The 18,552-nt window shown below is 54.5% G+C and overlaps 1 protein-coding gene and 1 non-coding gene across 13 annotated transcripts in view; both read right to left on the reverse strand.

Annotated features, from left to right (window-relative positions):
- Positions 1-11,136: 11,136 nt before the first annotated feature.
- The window catches only part of AP1B1 (adaptor related protein complex 1 subunit beta 1), a 60,566-nt gene continuing 53,150 nt past the window's right edge, over positions 11,137-18,552 (reverse strand). For 4 of the 12 annotated variants that reach the window (XM_054470205.2, XM_063663057.1, XM_063663056.1 and 1 more), the window contains 6 exons: positions 17,536-17,681; positions 15,072-15,201; positions 14,734-14,818; positions 13,905-13,991; positions 13,660-13,814; positions 11,137-12,177 (listed from right to left, as the gene is read on the reverse strand). In XM_054470205.2, coding sequence (XP_054326180.1) covers positions 12,103-12,177; positions 13,660-13,814; positions 13,905-13,991; positions 14,734-14,818; positions 15,072-15,201; positions 17,536-17,681 — 678 coding nt within the window. In that variant the 3' untranslated portion in view covers positions 11,137-12,102. The other 8 variants (XM_054470202.2, XM_063663055.1, XM_054470208.2 and 5 more) reach the window with 6 other exon arrangements.
- On the reverse strand, positions 16,436-16,531 carry LOC129023771 (small nucleolar RNA SNORD125). The gene has a single exon (XR_008496917.1). It is a non-coding gene; the product is annotated as a small nucleolar RNA SNORD125 (small nucleolar RNA).

Here is an 18,552-nt window from a genome sequence, read left to right on the forward strand (position 1 = left end):
GACAGAGGGTGCCGAGACCACAGCAGCTTAGCCTCAGATCCCTGTCCCAACAAGGCTGGAGGTGACTAAATAAAGATCCAGAAAATGGCCCACTCCACCTCCATCACTACTAAGGTCACCTTTCCTGCATGAGTTGCAACCCGTAGCTCCCCTCAAAGGGGTGCAACCTCCAAAACAGGTGCCCAGAGCCCAAGTTCCCCCTCCCTGGAGCTAGTGGAGAAGCTCCTGCCCCATCACAGCTTGGAAAGCCTGGGTTAGCCTAGCCCCCCATCCTCCGCCTCTGCTCTCCTCCCCGCTGTGTGGGGGCTCCCACGTCTCTGACCTGCACATGGCAATGCTCAAGAAATGGCCGCAATGCACAGATATCTCTGCACTGACTAAGGGGTTCATTTATTTATCCCCTCAACAAATATTCCAAATCTTACTGCTTGTCAGGAGGCTGAGATAGATTTAAAAAACAGAAAACAGGGAAAAAAAAAAGTTCTGCTTTGGAAAAGAAGGTTCTAGAACACATGGGATCTAGGGACTGTCAAAGCACAGACAATGTACCCACACCAGCCCAGGGGAAGTAGAAGAGCTAAATCCTGAAGGGGGAGGAGGCACATCCTCCAGGGAGCCTGTATGATGACAACCAGAAAGTGTCTCCAGAACAATGGCTGTGCTTTCATCCTCCCATGCTGGATCAGGGGCTGGGGTCCGCTTTCACTCTTCTCCTCAGCCACTAGGAAGCTCAGAACCACCTCTGTCTAGTGTTCCAGGTCTTCTAGCTCAGTGAGTGGGGACTGCTGGCTTCATCTTTCTTTCCTAACATGATTTTTCCCTTCACTTGATGTCCTCTTTCATGTTGTAACTTTTCAGACTTCTGGGTTTTGTTGTTGTTGTTTGAGACAAGGTCTTGCTCTGTCACCCAAGCTGGAGTGCAGTGGTGTGATCATAGCTCACTGCATCCTCAACCTCCTGGGTTCAAGTGATCCTTCTTGCCTCAGCCTCTCAAATAGCTGGGACTGCAGGTGTGTACTATGACATCCAGCTAATTTGTTTATTTTTATTTTTTGTAGAGGTGGAATCTCACTATGTTGCCCAGGCTGGTCTTGAACTCCTGGCTTAAGCAATCCTCCCTCCTCAGCCTCCAAAAGTGCTAGGATTACAGGCGTGAGCCATCACATCTGGCCAAACTTCTGGGTTTTTGACTTTTCAGGCTTCTGGGTTTTGTGAGCTGCTTCAATTCCTTTGTGGAACAAGGCAAGGCATAAATAACAAGGCACTCAGCAACACAACAACAAAACCCAGAAGTCTGAAAAGCTGACACCAGGATGGTCTTTTGTTTGTTTGTTTTGAGATGGAGTCTCGGTCTGTCACCCAGGCTGGAGTGCAGTGGTGCGATCTTGGCTCACTGCAACCTCCACCTCCTGGGTTCAAGCAATTCTCCTGTCTCAGCCTCTAGAGTAGCTGGGACTACAGGCACATGCCACCATGCCCAGCTAATTTTTGTATTTTTTAGTAGAGACGGGGTTTCACCGTATTGGTCAGGCTGGTCTCGAACTGCTGACCGCAGGTGATCCACCCGCCTCAGCCTCCCAAAGTGCTGAGGTTTCAGGCGTGAGCCACTGCGCCCGGCCAGGACGGTCTTTTTTAAGGTCTTCTCAATGCTAGGCACACTCCCACCCACCCCGGGTATTCTTTCTCTGGAAAACTTTCCTTGCTTCTCCTTCCGACACTGCAAACACAGCTGTGTGTGAGGCGTCTCTGGCTCCCAGTATGTGTTTTTGGATGGCAAGGGGAAGGGGCACTGTGGACTGGGAATGTCCTGAGGGTCCCACGAAGCCCTGCAAACCCCACAACGTGCCATGTTCCCTAGGAGACTCTCACAGCAGCGTTCCTAGCAGCAGTGCCCATTTATCAAGGGCCTGCGATGTGCCAAGCCTGACCCACAGCTTCACGCTCACTGAGGCTCCCAGGGACGCCATGATTGGGCCACAGTTGCCTAGCAGGAAAATGGCAGCACAGGGGCCGGAACCCAGGCCCTTGGGCTCCAGAGCCTGGCTTTCTGAGAAGCCTGGCTTCATCTGGACCCAGAGGGTTCTCAGGAAGTGCTCAACTGAAGCTCAGCCCCCAGTGACCACTCAGCCCCCAGTCGGGAGGGACTTGGGGAGGCCTCTAGGCCTCATGGAGCCCCCCATCCACAGAGGCTGAGCTGAGCCCTAATGGGAGTGTGCAGCCCTGTGCCAGGCTTCCTAAAGACCAGCAGGCTGGGGGCTTAAGCTGCCTGTCTGCCTGGGATGTGGATTTCAGGGTTCTCTCATCAGTCCCCTCACTCCTTCCCCAAGGAGAGGCTGTGGGGCTCCTGCCTTCTGCCCCTCTCCAATCCCTATTCCCCAGGGGCCTCCCGGGCACTTCTTGAATGCCCCTATCCAGGGCTCCAGGTACCACCCGCCAACTATGCACGCATCTTCTCCTTCAGCAGAGGGGACTGGCACTAGGCACACAGTGGCCAAGGTGGTCCTGCCTACCCTCTGTGGCAGGGAGAAAGAGACAGACATGCAGGGACGGGTGAAGACAGGAGCTCTGGGCTGGTTCAGGCCTGGGGAGATGAGTAGGCCTAGGGGAAGCACCAGTCCAGCGGGAGTTGAGGGGCTTATACTGAACCCCGAAGGATCAAGCCACAGATAGTGGGGAGGGCTGGGCAGGGGCAGGCACCAGGTGGGGAATTCTGCTTTCCCCAGTTCATTGCCCACAGGCTCCTAACACCAGCTACCTGGTCTTCACCCATGTGTTTCTTCCCAACTGGGCCTGATTCCAGCCCATCCCTGAAGTCAGGCACCCAAGGCTGCATCCAGCTCCCAGGGGGTGTTGGTTCTGGACTCCTTTGCTAGGCCACACCAGTGACCACTAATTATGGTCTGTCCTGGTCACGAATCATGGCTCCACACCACCAGTAACTCACCTCCTGGAGCAACGAATGGAGGGATCCTCCACAGCTCACATGCTTGGGGTGTAGTGGGTCCTTGGACATCCTCATGACTCCCACTAATCACAGCCAGGTAGCCTCTTGAGGGCTGGGCTGGTCTTCCAGCCATCAGGACACAAGGAGGCTGGGCAGGGCTGGGCTTCCAAGCCTCTGAAAGTTTCTTTTCTTGGGTTTGAAACCTCCTTCCAGAGCTGTGTCATCTATGCAAGTTACTTAAATTCCCTGCACCTTGGGCTGGGTGCAGTGGCTGACGCCTGTAATTCCAGTACCTTGGGGAGACCCAGGCGGGAGGATCGCTTGGGCCCAGGAGTTCCAGACCAGCCTGGGCAACACAGCGAGACCCCGACTCTATAAAAAATTTTAAAAATTGGCTGGGTGCAGTGGCTCACGCCTGTAATCCCAGCATTTTGGGAGGCCGAGGCAGGGGGATCACGAGGTCAGGCATTCGAGACCAGCCTGGCCAACATGGCGAAACCCCATCTCTATTAAAAATACAAAAATTAGCCAGGCATGGTGGTGGGGGCCTGTAGTCCCAGCTACTCTGGAGGCTGAGGCAGGAGAGTCACTTGAACCCGGGAGGCAGAGGTTGCAGTGAGCTGAGATTGCACCACTGCACTCCAGCCTGGGCGACAGAGCGAGACTCCGTCTCAAAAAAAAAAAAAAAAAAAAATTAGCTGGGCGTGGTGGTGCACACCTGTGGTCCCAGCTACTCAGGAAGCTGAGGTGGGAGGGTCACTTGAGCCCTGGAGGTCGAGGCTACAGTAAGCCATGATCACACCACTGTACAGCAGCCTGGGTGACAGAGCAAGACCCTGTCTCAAAAAAACAAAAAACAAACAAACAAACAAAAAAACACCTCTGCTTCTCAGCTTCCTTCTCTGTGAAGGAAATATTAATTTTCTTGACTTCACTGAACTGTGGGATGCAATGAGATGATACAAAGAGAAAAACAAGACAACTTGTTAAGTTTGGGGAGACAAAATTGGTACATATAAAACTTCCATTTTTATATGTAAATGGCTACAAATACAAAACATAATGGAGGCATATGTGTGTATACGTGGGTAAACAGGCACACATATATTTTCTAGCTCTGTCAGTGGAGGGCCTGGAAGAAGTGACACCCAGTGGCAGTGAATACATCCAGCATCTAGCTCTTGGTTTCTTTTTATTTATTTATTTATTTATTTATTTATTTATTTATTTATTTATTTTTGAAACAGGGTCTCATTCTGTCGTCCAGGCTGGAATGCAGAGGCACAAACATGGCTCACTGCAGCCTGGACCTCCAGGGCTCAAGCAATCCTCCCACTTTAGCCTCCCTGAGTAGCTGGGACCACAGGCATATGCCACCACACCCAGCTAAATTTTTGCATTTCTTTGTAGAAACAGGGTTTTGCTGGTCTCAAACTCCTGGGCTCAAGCAATCAGCCTGCCTAGGCCTCCCAAAGTGCTGGGATTACAGGTGTGAGTCACCACGCCTGGCCGCTCTTGGTTTCTTTCTGTTTTTTTTTTTTTTTTTTGAGATGGAGTCTTGCTCTGTTGCCCAGGCTGATGTGCAGAGGCGTGATTTCAGCTCACTGCAACCTCGGCCTCCCAGGTTGAAGCAATTCTCCTGTCTCAGCCTCCTGAGTAGCTGGGACTACAGGCGCCTGCCACCACGCCCCGCTAATTTTTGTATTTTTAATAGAGACTGGGTTTCACCTTGTTGGTCCGGCTGGTCTCGAACTCCTGACCTCAGGGGATCCACCCACCTCGGCCTCCCAAAGGGCCGGGATTACCAGCATGAGCCATTGTGCCCGGCCTGGCCGCTCCTGGTTTCTAATACTGTTTTCCAGTGAAAGGAACCAGGCTCCTTGGAGAGATGACTGCTTCTAGGGTTGGGGCAGGACCAGTACAAGATGATCCTGGAGCAACTTATGGTGGCAGAAAGGAAGGAAGTGCTCAAAAACAAGGATGGTGGTATGTCACAGGGACATAGGAACCTTCCGGAAGGAGCTCCCAGAGGCCAAACCTGCAACAATTCAAGCAACAAAGTAAATAATGTTGTATGGGATTAAGCCCAGATTATAAAATAAATATCCATGAGTCCAAACTGATATAAATGACTGAGTAAATAAATAAATAAATGTGATCATTCAGCTTGCTTGCTCCCAGGGGAAAAAAATACATCTGAGAAGAAACAAGTCTTGCTTAAAGAAGAATTCCAAACACTTGCATGTAGCTACTCCCCCACCCTGCTTTCCAAAGTGTAGGCTGCATTTAGTTATTTGCTTCCAAAGAATAGAGTGCAGAAAGGAGGATGGCCGGGCACGGTGGCTCATGCCTGTAATCCCAACACTCTGGGAGGCCAAGGTTGGTGAATCACTTGAGCCCAGGAGTTCAGTACCAGCCTGGGCAACATAGTGAGACCTCCTCTCTACTAAAAATAATAATAAAAAAAATTGAATGAAATTAGCCAGGTGTGGTGGTGTGTGACTGTAGTCCCAGCTACTTGGGAGGCTGAGGTGGGAGGATCAATCGAGCTCCAGAGGTCAAGGCTGCAGTGAGCTGTGTTTATGCCTCTGCACTCCAGCCTGGAGGACAGAATGAGACCCTGTCTTAAAAAAATAAATAAAATAAAAAATAAAGAGGGGAAAAGTAACTTCACAGTAGAGAAAACTGCAAACATGCAAACATTATCTTGTCCAGGTGATCCAGGCAAACGTGAGATGACAAGAAATGTCGATAGCATGTCACCCTGATTATGATGCGAAGGGAAAGTCACCTGTGTGGTATTCTTTCTAAAAAACCATAATCCCAGGCTGACCATGAGAAAAACACCAAACAAACCCAAACTGAGGGACTTTCTACAGAATACCCAAGCAGGACTCCTTGAAACAGTCAAGGCCATGAAACACCAAGAATAGCTGAGAAACTCTCACAGACATAAGGAAGCATGAGTACCACGTGGAATGTGGGATTCTGGAACAGAAGGAGGACACGAGTGGAAAACTAGTGAAACACAAATAAAAAAACCGAAATGGGCGGCCAGGCACGATGGCTCATGCCTGTAATCCCAGCACTTTGGGAGGCTGAGACGGGCAGATCACTTGAGGTCAGGTGTTTGAGACCAGCCTGGCCAATATGGTGAAACCCCGTCTCTACTAAAAATGCAAAAATTGGCTGGGTGTAGTGGCGCATGCCTGTAATCCCAGCTACTTGGGAGGCGGAGAATCACTTGAACCAGGGAGTCGGAGGTTGCAGTGAGCCGAGATCGTGCCACTGCACTCCAGCCTGGCAACAAAGGGAGGCTCCATCTAAAAAAAAAAAAGAACTTTTACATGAAGAAAACTTAAAATATTACAGAGACATAAAAGATAACCTGAATCAATGGGAAAGCATCCACTCCTGTTCTTTACATATAAAGATCCAATATTGTTACTGACATCATTACAAGAAGGCCATTCTCCATAAATAAATGTAAACATTTGATGTGATCCAAATAATACGATCAATTTTTTTTTTTTTTAAGGACAAACTAGTTCTAAAGTTCAAATAGAATGAAATGGGAATAAGAGGGTACAAGAAGTTATCAAAACATGGCTGGGAGCTGTGGCTCACACTTGTAATCCCAATGACTTGAGAGGCTGAGGCAGGAGGATCGCTTGAGCCCAGGTGTTCAAGGCTGCAGTGAGCTATGATCATGCCACTGCACTCCAGCCTGGGTGACAGAGTGAGACCCTGACTCAAAAAATAAAAAATGGTTGGGCATGGTGGCTCATGCCTGTAATCCCAGCACTTTGGGAGGCCAAGGGAGGTGGATCACTTGAGCTCAAGAGTTCGAGACCATCCTGGGCCACGTAGGGGAAACCCTATCTCTACAAAAACCACAAAAATTAGGTGTGGTAGCTCTCACCTGTAGTACCAGCTACTTGGGAGGCTGAGGCAGGAGGATCACTTGAGCCTGGGAGGTGAAAGTTGCAGTGAGCTCAGATCATGCCACTGCACAACAGCTTGGGTGACAGGAGTGAGACCCTGTCTCAAAAATAATAAATGAATAAAAATAAAAATAAAAGTTATCAAAACATGAATAGACAAATTATCTGGTATAGAACAGAGTCCAGAAAAACACCCAAATATATGTGGAAATTTAGAATATGATAAAAATGGCATTTCAAATCTGTGGGGAAAAGATGAATTATTCAGTAAATGGCATGGAGACAAGTGGGGAACCATCTGGGGAAAAAGGGAAGTTGGATCCCTACCTCATTCCTACAGAAAGCCCAGATGGAACAGGATTGAAATGCAAAAATGAAGAGCAGACAAGTACTAGAAAGAAAAAATTAAAAGAAAATTACATCTTAAAAAGCCCAATTTCAGCATGGAAAAGTAAAAAGCAGTAACAAAATAGGGAGGAATAATGGTAAATCAGTAAGAAAAGGATCAATAATCAGATAGAAAAATAGCAGAAAATGTGAAGACAGCTCACAGAAAGGGACATACAAGTGGCTCAAAAACACATGCAGAGAGGCACATTGAAAACATGGGAAGGGCCAGGCGCGATGGGTCATGCCTCTAATCCCAGAATTTTGGGAAGCTGAGGCAGGCGGGTTATTGAGCCCAGGAGTTTGAGACCAGCCTGGGCAACATGGCAAGACCCTGTCTACAAAAAAATACAAAAATTTACTGGGTGTGGTGGTGCGCATTTGTAGTCCCAGCTACTCAGGAGGCTGAGGTGGGAGGATCACTTGAGCCTGGGAGGTTAAGACTGCAGTGAGCTGTGATCGCATCACTGCACTCCAGCCTGGGCAACAGAGACACTGTCACAAAAAAAAAAAAAAAAAAAGGAAAGAAAAGAAGAGAAAATAGGCCAGGTGCGATGGCTCACGCCTGTAATCCCAACAATTTGGGAGGACGAGGAGGGCGGATCACCTGAGGTCAGGAGTTCAAGACCAGCCTAACCAACATGGTGAAACCCCATCTCTAATAAAAATACAAAAAATAATTAGCTGGGTATGGTGGTGTGCTCCTGTAATCCCAGCTACTTGGGAGGCTGAGGCAGGAGAATCACTTGGGCCTGGGAGGCAGAGGTTGCAGTGAGCTGAGATTGCACCACTGCACTCCAGCCTGGGTGACAGAGCAAGGCTCTGTCTCAAAAAAAAAAAAAAAGGCAGCCAGGTGCAGTGGCTCACGTCTGTAATCCCAGAACTTAAGGAGGCAGAGGCGGGCGGATCACCTGAGGTCAGGAGTTCGAGACCAGCCTGGCCAACATGGCGAAAATCTGTCTCTACTAAAAATACAAAAATTAGCCGAGCGTGGTGGCGGGTGCCTGTAATCCCAGCTACTTGGGAGGCTAAGGCAGGAGAATCACTTGAGCCTGGGAGGCAGAGGTTGCAGTGAGCTGAGATCATACCATCGAACGCCAGCCTGGGTGACAGAGTGAGACTCCATCTCAAAAAAGAAATAAAAATTAAAAAATGAAAAAATAAAAAAAAGGCATGAGGACACTCTCTGTAATGGGCTAATAATGGAAAAACCTCTGCGATGTAAGCCCAACATGTATTCCGTGCTACCATTTCCACCCAAGAAGGGAAAAAAATCCAATTAGGCACTGCCAAGTCTCTTTGGATAATTACATTGGTTTCCTTTGGGGAGGAAAATGAGGGAAAGGGGTAGATTTTTTACATCTATCTTGTCTTTTAGATTTTGAACCATGTGAATGTGTTACCTTTTCCAAACAAGAACTAAAATAGAAAGTGCATCTTGGGTATACCCTCTGGTTCAGCAGTTCCGGGGCTGGATCCTATAGCTGCATCCCTGCCCATGCATGAGGGTGTATGTGGGAAGTATTCGCTGCAGCATTGCTTAGGGTGCAGAAACAGCCTGAGTGCCCCGCAGCAGGGACTGGCTAATGGTGGCCCATTCACACAAGGAAGCCTGAGGCGGTCTGCTCCTATGGATAGGCAAAGAGCTCCAGAAATGACTGTCAGGTCAGAGAAGCGATGTGCTAGCAGTGTCTAGGTAGGCCATCATTCGTTTAGTAAAACTCTACATGGATTTGCTTATACACATGTGCAGAATGTCCCTGGAGGAAAATCAAAATCTAGTGACAATGTCTGCCTTTAAGGGAGGAAAATTAAGGACTGAGAATGGGGTGGGAGGGAGAACTTTATTCTCTGGTTGGCTGACCTCACCATGGTCCTGAATTACTCGCTCCATAAAAACGAACACAAACCACTAGCTGAAAATTAAACAATGTAAAACCAGGTCCCGCGACAGCCTTGGCAGTGTCTGGTGCACAGGGGAGCCCATCAGTCCTTGGGTATGTGTTGGACCCTCCAGAAGTTAACTGGTTGCTGTTGTTGGATTTCCTGATTGGCTGGGAAGGTTCAAGACACTGGGGAATCTTCCCAAGAAAAGTCTGGGAAGTTCCCCAAGCTGCGGGATGCCAAGGCCTCCAAGAGGCGAGGCGGGGAGGCCTGAGCGTGTCACGACCAGGAAGTGCCACATGAGCAGGAGGGAGGTGGCCTGTGATAACCCCCAGAGGTGAGGGAGGGACAGGGAAGCTGAAGGGCACAGATTGGCTATGCCCTAAAGTACTCTTCCTAAAGGCAGGGGCCCAAAGCAGCATCCTGTGTGTCTATTCTCCTGATGCAGTAGTGTGGGGGACTGGGAGCATGAAGGCCCTCCCTGCCTCAGTTTCCCTGCGTGTAGACTAAGCTGCTGCAGTATATCCTGGGTCCCCTTATGCTGAGCACTGTGGGGGTGAAAGGGGCCCAACTGTGGTGAGGCACCGCTCACAATCACCTGAGGCTTGAGCAGACTCATTCAAACACAAGGTGTCTAGGGATGGTCCTCCTTTCTTGCCAGCTCTCCTCACCCAGGTGGCTTGTCCTGGGCCTCCGGTGGGGACAGCGATCCCACACTTGCACTCTTCCGACCTTAGGATGGAGGGGTGGGGAGGTGAAGTGCCAAGCTCCCTGAATGGCTGAGCTGGCAGGCTGTGGGCATGGCGGCCCGTGCAGCTGCTTCCCAGGCAGAGTGCGAAGGTGTTAGGCTCAGGGGAGGCAGGCGACACGGCAGGGTGAGAGTCCCTCTCATTAAGGGCTCACCAACCTCTAGTTCCACGGCAGGGCAGGGACTCCAGCTGCATTTGGGCAGAGACCCTCGGGCGAGGCAAGAACCAGGGTTGTGCAGTCAAGGGCCTTGGTTGGTTCTGGACTCTGTGGAGGGGCCACAGCTGGGCACGCAGCTCGAGCCCTTGACTCTGGGGTCCCCAGGGCAGCACAGTGACACCACAGAGGTCAGAGGTGGTGCAGTGGAGGGCCAGGTGCCCCTGTGATGCCCTGCAAGAGGGCAGGCTATCTCACCCAGCTTCCAGCAGCCAGGAAGGCAGCGGTGTGTGTGAGGTGGGCAGCGTGTGGGGGGACTAAGTGCAGATAGAACATGAGGGAGCAGCTGGGGCTGAAACAGGCTGAGGGACACCTGGGCTGCTCCTCCCTCAGAAGCAGGCTGAGGCCCACCAGCCAGGAGGCAGCTCAGCTGACGAAGCCCTGCCCAGGGTCTGGCCACCCTCACTAGGAGCCAGGCCAGTGCCAGGACTGGGGCCACACAAGGTGTCCTTGGTGGCGGCTGGCCTGGTCCACACGCCCACCCCCTCTCCCACGGCCGCCCCTGACCAGGGGATCTCCCACGGCCCCTGGAGCCTCCCAGATGGCAGGGAGCTGGGGAAAACCACAAGGGGAGCCCAGCCTTCTGGCCAGCATCACAAGGCGAGGCAGTGTCAGCTCTGGGGGAGGTGGGATCAATGGCAGGAGAGGGGTCAGGGACAGCAGCAGGCTGCAGCAGTCAGTTTGCCAAGGATAGGATGGAGGGAAGGCGCTGTCCTCAGAGTGCCACGGGAGGGGCTGCTGCTGCACATACCACTGGAGCCTTTGACCCTGGGGTCCCTGCAGCCCGGGACTCCCACCCAGAAGAGCCTCGGGCCTGACACACTGGCTGGGGACACACTTGATGTCATCATTTTTATTCATTTTCTCTTTCTGAAAATAAGAGTAAACATACAATATATATTTTCTGATGATATATATTAGATCTAGTTACCGTAGGGTCAGAAAACCATCCCCAACCACTCAGAGGCAGCTTTCAATCCTGACATTCGGTGGAGGGGAAAAAAGTGTCCGTGATTGCCAAAAGCCGAATCTTTCTTTATTATTAAACAGCAGTAACAGGAAAACCTAATGCTCTGTCAGACACAACTGAAACCTGGGAGGCCAGGAGGAGGGCAGCAGACACTACAGAGAAACCCCGAAGAAACCCAAACAGGAGGCGCACCCGCTCACCCAGCCCCATCTCTCGGCCCGGTCTCTGTTGCAGGAGGCCTGGGCTCAGAGGCGACACTGAGGAATGTATCACAGGCAGTGACCACCCTTGGGGCAGAAGTGGGGAGTTGGGGATAGTGCAGCTGCCAGTCGGGGGGGAGCCCGAGACAGGGACTCTGGGAGCTTCTGCCTGGTCTTGACCACGTGGGTCAGCACTCGGGAGGCTGTGGCCCAACTGGCACAGCTGCAGGGCACCAGCCTGGTGGCTGCAAGTGGGTGGTGCAGGCCCTGGGCTCCTCCCAGCCTAGCTCTGCCCCTCTGCCGGCACCTACAGCTCCATGAGCCCCAGGCCCTAAGTGAGCAGCTCTCCTGGTACCAAGGGGACCCCCTCCCTGCACACCCAGGCCAGGTTGGCAGGGTCCATCCCATGAGAGGTGGCAGTGGAGGGCCCTTTAACACCAACCGGAGAGACCAAGGAGCCAGGGGCTGCTGGGGCTGTGAGCCGGAGGGGCAAGCTCCACACTCACCCTTCAGGCACAGCTTCTGTGGCTGCTCTGGCTCTGTTTCCTTTGGTCCCCTCCTCACCTAACCCCACATCACAGCCACAGGAGCAGGGGTGTCCCGGAGCACGGGAGTGCACTGCGCTCTCACCCCAGGAGGGGGTGGTGCCCTACCCCAGGGATCGGGTGGGTTCTGCCATCAGGACCAGGGAGCCCACTGAGTGGCCTGGAGCCCCGCCTGGTCCCTCCTGCCAGGAGGAAGATGTGCTGCCCCCCGAGGGGCCTCCTCGATGGGGCGGGCAGAAGGCTGGGGCGGGCGCTGGCCGGGGCCTCAGTTCTTGAGGATGGTCTCGTAGGCCTGGTACACGTGCTGGGACACCTCTGGCGCTCGACACTTCAGGGACAGCTGCAGGGGAGAGAGGGGTCGGGGGAAAGAGCGCTCATCCCTGGGGTTCCTCTCAGGAAGGAAGGGGGTGGGGAAGAGAGCAGGAACCAATGGGACAGCATGGAGTGCACACAGCCTGGCAGCAGCTGCGCCTAGCACAGATGTGAGGTAAAGCGGAGGGGGCGGTTGTCGCAGCCAGCCGGGTGTGGACCAAATATACTTGCAGCCCACACACCTGCTGTCAGCCCAGTCACCAGAGCCCTGCTGGCGAGCAGTGTGAGTCACGAGCCGGAGGCTGCCAGGGAGTGCCCGGCCCCCACCCTGAGGGCTGCCCGGCCCCCCAGAGTCCCTGAAGGTCTGGGGTCCTCAGGACTGAAGCCTGACAGAAAATCCCGAGGGGGTGCGGAGGGCTGGAAGGGAGCCTGGAGGGGTGCTGGGCTCATTCGTGGTTTCCTGCGTAGGAAGCAGGCACGGTAGAGACTTTGCCTCCGCTCTGGGGCCTGAGCTTGAGATCACAGGCAGAGGAGAGAGGAGCCCCCAACCATCCACTCTAAAGCACTGGTTCTGCAGGGTGCAGTTAGGAAGTGGGAAGAATGGAGTTCCGTAGGTCAGCAGCAGCCCACGGGCCCTCCAGGTCTCCTAGGAAGGGCTCTGTGCACACTGTGAATGTGTGGAAGTGGGGTGTCAGCACCTCAATCAGGGCCACCTGGCTGAAGCCCCCTGGGTGAGGTGAGGCCAAGAGATGAGGTGCAGACAGGAGACTGGGGGTGCATGTGGGCCATGACAGGAGACAAGGCTGGGGAGGGCGGACGGGGAAAGAGAAAGCGATCTGCTAACCTCTAAGTCCTGCACCATGGGCACCAGCAGGGAAGGTGACATGCAGCAACCAAACACAGGGAGACGGAAGTTACCACCACCGAAGCCACGTCACAGCCCCCCACCAACCAGCGCTGCCAGAAGGGCCCAGGAGGGGCAGTGTCTGGAGGGCCAAGCCTGCCAGAGACTCAGGGGTGCGGGGGAGAAGCAGAGCTTGGGGCTGTCCAGGGCCCTGGAACAGCGGTACAGGCCTCCAGGACAACTGTGTGCCCCAGGGAAGCCATTCTCTGACAGGTCTACCTCAAAGGCTGGGAAGTTCAGGCTCCTGGGAACCAATGTCCTCCCAGCTAGACATGCAGGCACTCACAGGACAGGGCCAGGGCCTGTGCCCAGCAATGCCACTTCCCAGTCAGGGGTGCCAAACCAACCGCACCACCTCACAGGGCCCAATTTTACACAATCTTCTAGTCCAAGTCACTGTTCTGAGACCCAATTGGTGTCTTATCTGGGTAACCTGACGGGGTTGATTTGGAAGCTTTCTAGAAAGGTCCTTCTCAGGGACCGAACTGATTCTAGTTCAAGCCAGGCTTGAAGGGATGCTTGGACCGCATCCTCCACCAGGGCCACCCCCTGGCACGGGACGAAGGGGAGGCTCCAAGGCTGCAGGGCGGGTGCCAAGGCTCTCACCGTGCAGCTGGGGTTGCCCGGCTGGATCCGCAGCTCCGCCAGCACCCAGATGCCGTTGGTCAGCTTCAGGGACTGGTAGAGCATGTCCTGGCCCTCCACATTCCTCTTGGCGACAGTGAAGATGTTGCTGCTCTGCAGCTTGCTGCTCGCAGCCTCTGTGGGGTCACATGGCCGTGGAAGGCCCCAGTCAGTGCGGGGGCCTGGGTACAGGCGAGGGGCTGGGGTCGGGGGCTCGGAGTCCTCACCTGCATTGAGGGGGCAGTCTCTGATCTGGAACTGGGCCTCATTCTCATTGGGAATATCCTTCCATGTGGCCAGGAACATCTGCCGGTCTGCGGAGTGAGCAGGGTGGGGATGAAAGGTGAGCCCCTCATAAACCTGTGGGCCCTCTGTAGCTCAGCAGGAAATGGGTCTGGCCTTTACTGTGCCACGTGAAAGCTGAGGACAGGCCCTAGCTGCCGCACAGCCCTCCTGCTTCCCTGAGCACACCCTCCGTTCTGTGAGGGAGGCCCCAGTGCCGCTTCCAAATAACCCTGGCTTCTTTCCTCCAGGCCTTGGATCTCCCCTCCCAACCCCCACACGCCTTCCTCCTCCTCCTTGGTGAGCAGCCTGCTCGTTAGTCACAGCCTCCCGTGCAGGGCTTCTGTGGCAAGTAAGAGATGACATGGGCCAAGGGCTCCATGCAGCCAGGGGCAGGGTGCAGGCCGTCTGTGTGCTGTGATCAACACCCTTCTTGGGGGTTCCAGCAAGGGCACAGAGGAGAGGGTTACCAGGTGTGGGGCATGACCTGGGCTCTCTGCAGCCCATGGGACAAGGCTGAGGATCAAGCAGGAGAGCCTGGGAGTGGGGTGAATTCCATGTGGCACAGCCCACCTGCCAGACCAGAACTGGCCACTAAGGCCAGGGGGGTCCTGGGTATACCCCCCACTCCAGGCCCTGCAGGGAAGCAGCAACTCCCCGACTCCATTTACAGGCAAGGCAGTCCATCCAGACCTTGGTAAAGGCACCACCTCGGCCAGGTTCCCAAGCCATAGCCCCATTTCAGGCACCCCAGCGGGCTCCCTCATGACTCACCCATCTTCCCATCCTCCACAAAGAGTATGTGCAGTGGGTACAAGGTGCTGAAGTAGAAGACATCGATGTTGTTCTTCACGGCCACCTAGGCACAAGGGGGTCCCCAGTCAGTCTCTGGGGCTTGACGCCACCTCTGAGGCCCCAGGAAGAGTGTCACTGAGCAGATTCCCTCCCAGGGCCTTCCCTGGTAAACACACCCCTTCGTTCCCTGACCTGGGCCTCCCCAACACATCTGCAGCTGAGAGCATGACTCTGCAGACACGACCTTCTACTGACCTCAGTGGGGTCCAGCTGGTAGGTGGGTAAGGACTGGGGTGCCTGCCCTGCCCGGAACCCACCTGGAGGTTGTTCAGAGGCTCCATCTTCATGACCGAGCCCACCGTGCTGAGAGGCAGGGAGATCTCCACTGTCTGGTTGGGGCTGAGTGGCGCGTGGACCTGGAGGGGGGCGGCGGGGGCCAGGCCAAAGCTGGGGAGAGAGAAGCCCCGCAGGGATGGCAGGGGGAGCAGGTGCTGATGCGGGACAGGTGAGCTCCTCCAACTCGGGAGCTGGGGCTGTGGTTGGCAGAGAGCCTCTCACCTGCCAGCCTACCCATGTTCTGCACCCTGGACAGAAGGATGGGCTCTGGGTCCCCTCCCCCAGATGGCCATGTGGACAGAAAGGAAGAGCTCCAGGCCAATCGCTCTGCCCCAGCCTGGCTGCAGGCCTGAAGCCCAGCTCTGTTCCTCTCCTCTGGGCCAGGCACTGGTGGGCCCAGGTAAGCAGGCCTTGCCCTGTCCTGCCCTCAAGGAGCTCTGTCTAATGCCAGGGGCCTGGAGTATAAGCTGCTTCTACCTTGAAAACTTGGGGACCGCCCAAGTCTCTGCTGCCAATCCTCAATTCCCAGAAGGGATCTGACCATCCCAAGCAAGACGCTAGACTTTACTCTCTTGGCCAGAACTTGCCAGGTCAGTGGCCACAGAGAGATTCAGGAAAGCTCTGCTTCTCTGCAAAGCAGCACAGTGACAAATTAGGAAGATCCTCATGGGTGTGAGACACGCCAGCCGCAGGCTCTTGGAAGATAAGTCACAGGGCATGGGACTGGGGGCAGAAACCAAGGGCTCAGTATACCCGGGCTGCAGATTCAATATTACACCTGTTCCTAGCCTCATAAAAACAGAGCCAGGTACACCTCTTCCTATCCTCTAGATGAGGCACCGTCTCAGGGAGGAGCAGGCCTGTGTCAGACCCCATAGGGTGAGGGCACTGCTGAGAATCAGAGTTTGAGCTGTCTGACCCCAGCCTGTGCTCTGCCCAAGAAGCCATCAGCCTGCCTGGGACACAGAGGGAGACCATTTGGGGAACCCCAGGTCCGCTTGGTGGCTCAGCACACTAGGCTTTCCTGGGAGCTCCACTACTGCCCGCTATGTGAGCTGTCCAAGGAGCCCAGGTGTCATTACCTACTAAAAGGGGGTGATGGCAGTGACTTTGCTGGGCCATCAAGTGGCTCAAGCGAGACAATACTCCCAAAGCTGGTGGCACAGGGCCTGGCGCCCAGGAAGCATTCAGCACACAGTAAGTTTCCTAGAGGCAACCATTGGAACCACCTCTCGGAGCCTGGTGCACTTCTGCGGCCTCCAGGGTCACATGAGGTTAAGTGGTAGAGCCACCCCCAGCCCCGGTCTGCCCAAGGGTCAGGACCTACTGGCCCCCAGGCTTCCTTGGGGAAGCAGCCCCTTCAGTCAACTTCTTAGAGGCTCAGTTTGCTCATCATGAGCGTGCTCAGGAAGAAGAATCATCAGGAGGGGCTGCCAGGGGTCCCCAAGGAGCCCTAGCCTCACTGGCTGGGTCCATGACGCAACCTTCCCACTGATACCCAGTGTAGCGGACCCGGTAGGGAGAGGCCTGAAGCAGCTACCGCTCCCAGAGGCCCCATCTGACACTTTAATCCTCTGCCACAAAGGGGAGGCTGGTAGGCAGGCCCACTCCCCACCAGCCTTCTGAGAGCTGGTCCCTAAGATGGGCCCCTCCTATGTGGGGTGTTTGCCAGAGGTGGGCTTCTCAGCTGGAGCAGGACGTTTCTGTCTGTAAAACACTCCTTTGGACTGTGGAGGCAAAAATAAGGGGGGCCAGGTGTGGTGGCGTGCACCTGTAGTCCCAGAGACCCAGGAGGCTGAGGCAGGAGGATCGCTTGAGCCCAAGGGTTCAAGACCAACCTGGGCAATACACTGAGGCCATCTCAAAAAAAATAAAATCTAAAAGGAAAGACATCCTTTCCCACTCTGCCTGGTACTTTGGAGTCCATATGAAGAGGCCACTTGGGGGTAAAATTCCCACTGCTTGGCTGAGCACAGTCACTCACACTGTTAATCCCAGCACTTTGGGAGGCCGAGGTGGGCGGATTGCCTGAGCTCAAGAGTTCGAGACCAGCCTGGGAAAGATGGTGAAACCCCATCTCTACTAAAAATACAAAAAATTAGCCAGGCATGGTGGCGTGCGCCTGTAGTCCCAGTTACTCAGGCGGCTGAGGCAGAAGAATTGCTTGAACCCAGGAGGTGGAGGCCGCAGTGAGCTGAGATGGCACTGCTGCACTCCAGCCTGTGTGACAGAGCGAGACTCTGTCTCCAAAAGAAAAAAAACAAACAAAACCCAGTGCTTCAGAGAGTTTTGGCCCGAGCGGTGGTGGGGAACATCCTCCAGAAAAGGGGCACTGCCCTCTCTGCTACAGCCCCCACCCCTGCCTGCAGTCCCCAGAACAGACTCCGAGTGGGTTCTCTCACAGGCCTCCCCTTGAGAGGTGCGCTGGCCTCAGGGAGCTCTCACCTGTTGCGGTTGAACTGGATGGCAAAGTCGGTCATGACCTGCAAGGCCTTGTTGGTCAGCTGCAGGTCCATGGAGATGGAGCCCACCTGGCGCGTGAAGGTGCCCGAGATCTCCAGCCCCTTAGCCTTCATGGCTGGGAGCCAGACCTGCAGGGAAGAGGGTGCGGAGGGGGCGGGTGGGTGCCTCTTCCCACAGCCCAAACGCAACAGCCCACCTGAGGGTGCTTTTTCTCTCTCTCTCCTGCAGGGGCCTCCCAGATCCAGCACCCCCCACCTTTACTGCTAGGGGATGAACAGGTGTGTACTGGGAGCAGAACAATCCCATGTACCACCTAGGGCCACTGCCACGACGGGCTGCCTCTCGGAGCAGCTCGGGGTGGGGAGGCACTTTGGCGCTCCAGGGCTGATGTTGAGTCCTCAGAGGGCAATGGAGGGATCACTTGGGAAGTAGGGCTGAGGGAGGCCATGAGCTAAGGACAGAGCTCAGTGCCCAATGGCATCCTGGGCCTCGGCCAGAGCCTGGGCCTTCCTGGCCATCACCACCTGTCCTCCCTTGCAGGAGGCAGGGCTGGCCTTCGGCTGTAGAAACTGGTCTGACCAAGGACAGTACCTAAGACGACCCCTCGCCTGGCAGGCCTTCCACTGCTTGGCTGCCCTTGTCATTCGAGTCTCAGTTCAAGAACCACCTCCTCCTGGAACCCTGCCCCCAGGCTCCCTCGCCCCAGTGATGTTATGGCAGATAAATATGAGCTTGTGTCTGTCTCCCCTGTACTCAGAGAGCTTGCTGAGGGAAAGGCTCTGTTTTTCTGTCTTTGCCACCTTGGCTCAGAGCCTGGTGTGAAACCAGCGTTCGGGGAGTGTTTGCTGAGCAAAGAGCATGAGTTAGAGCCCTGCCATAGAAGACATCCACCAGCGGCATCCTGTGGACTCACAAACGCCTCTCAGGCGGTTACTCTCCCGTGGACGGCTCACAGGCCCCTTGAGGTCAAAAGGCTCAGACCCCACCGACAGCTTCCGC

The sequence above is a fragment of the Pongo pygmaeus genome, chromosome 23, assembly GCF_028885625.2.
Source record: "Pongo pygmaeus isolate AG05252 chromosome 23, NHGRI_mPonPyg2-v2.0_pri, whole genome shotgun sequence".
Lineage (NCBI taxonomy): Eukaryota > Metazoa > Chordata > Mammalia > Primates > Hominidae > Pongo > Pongo pygmaeus.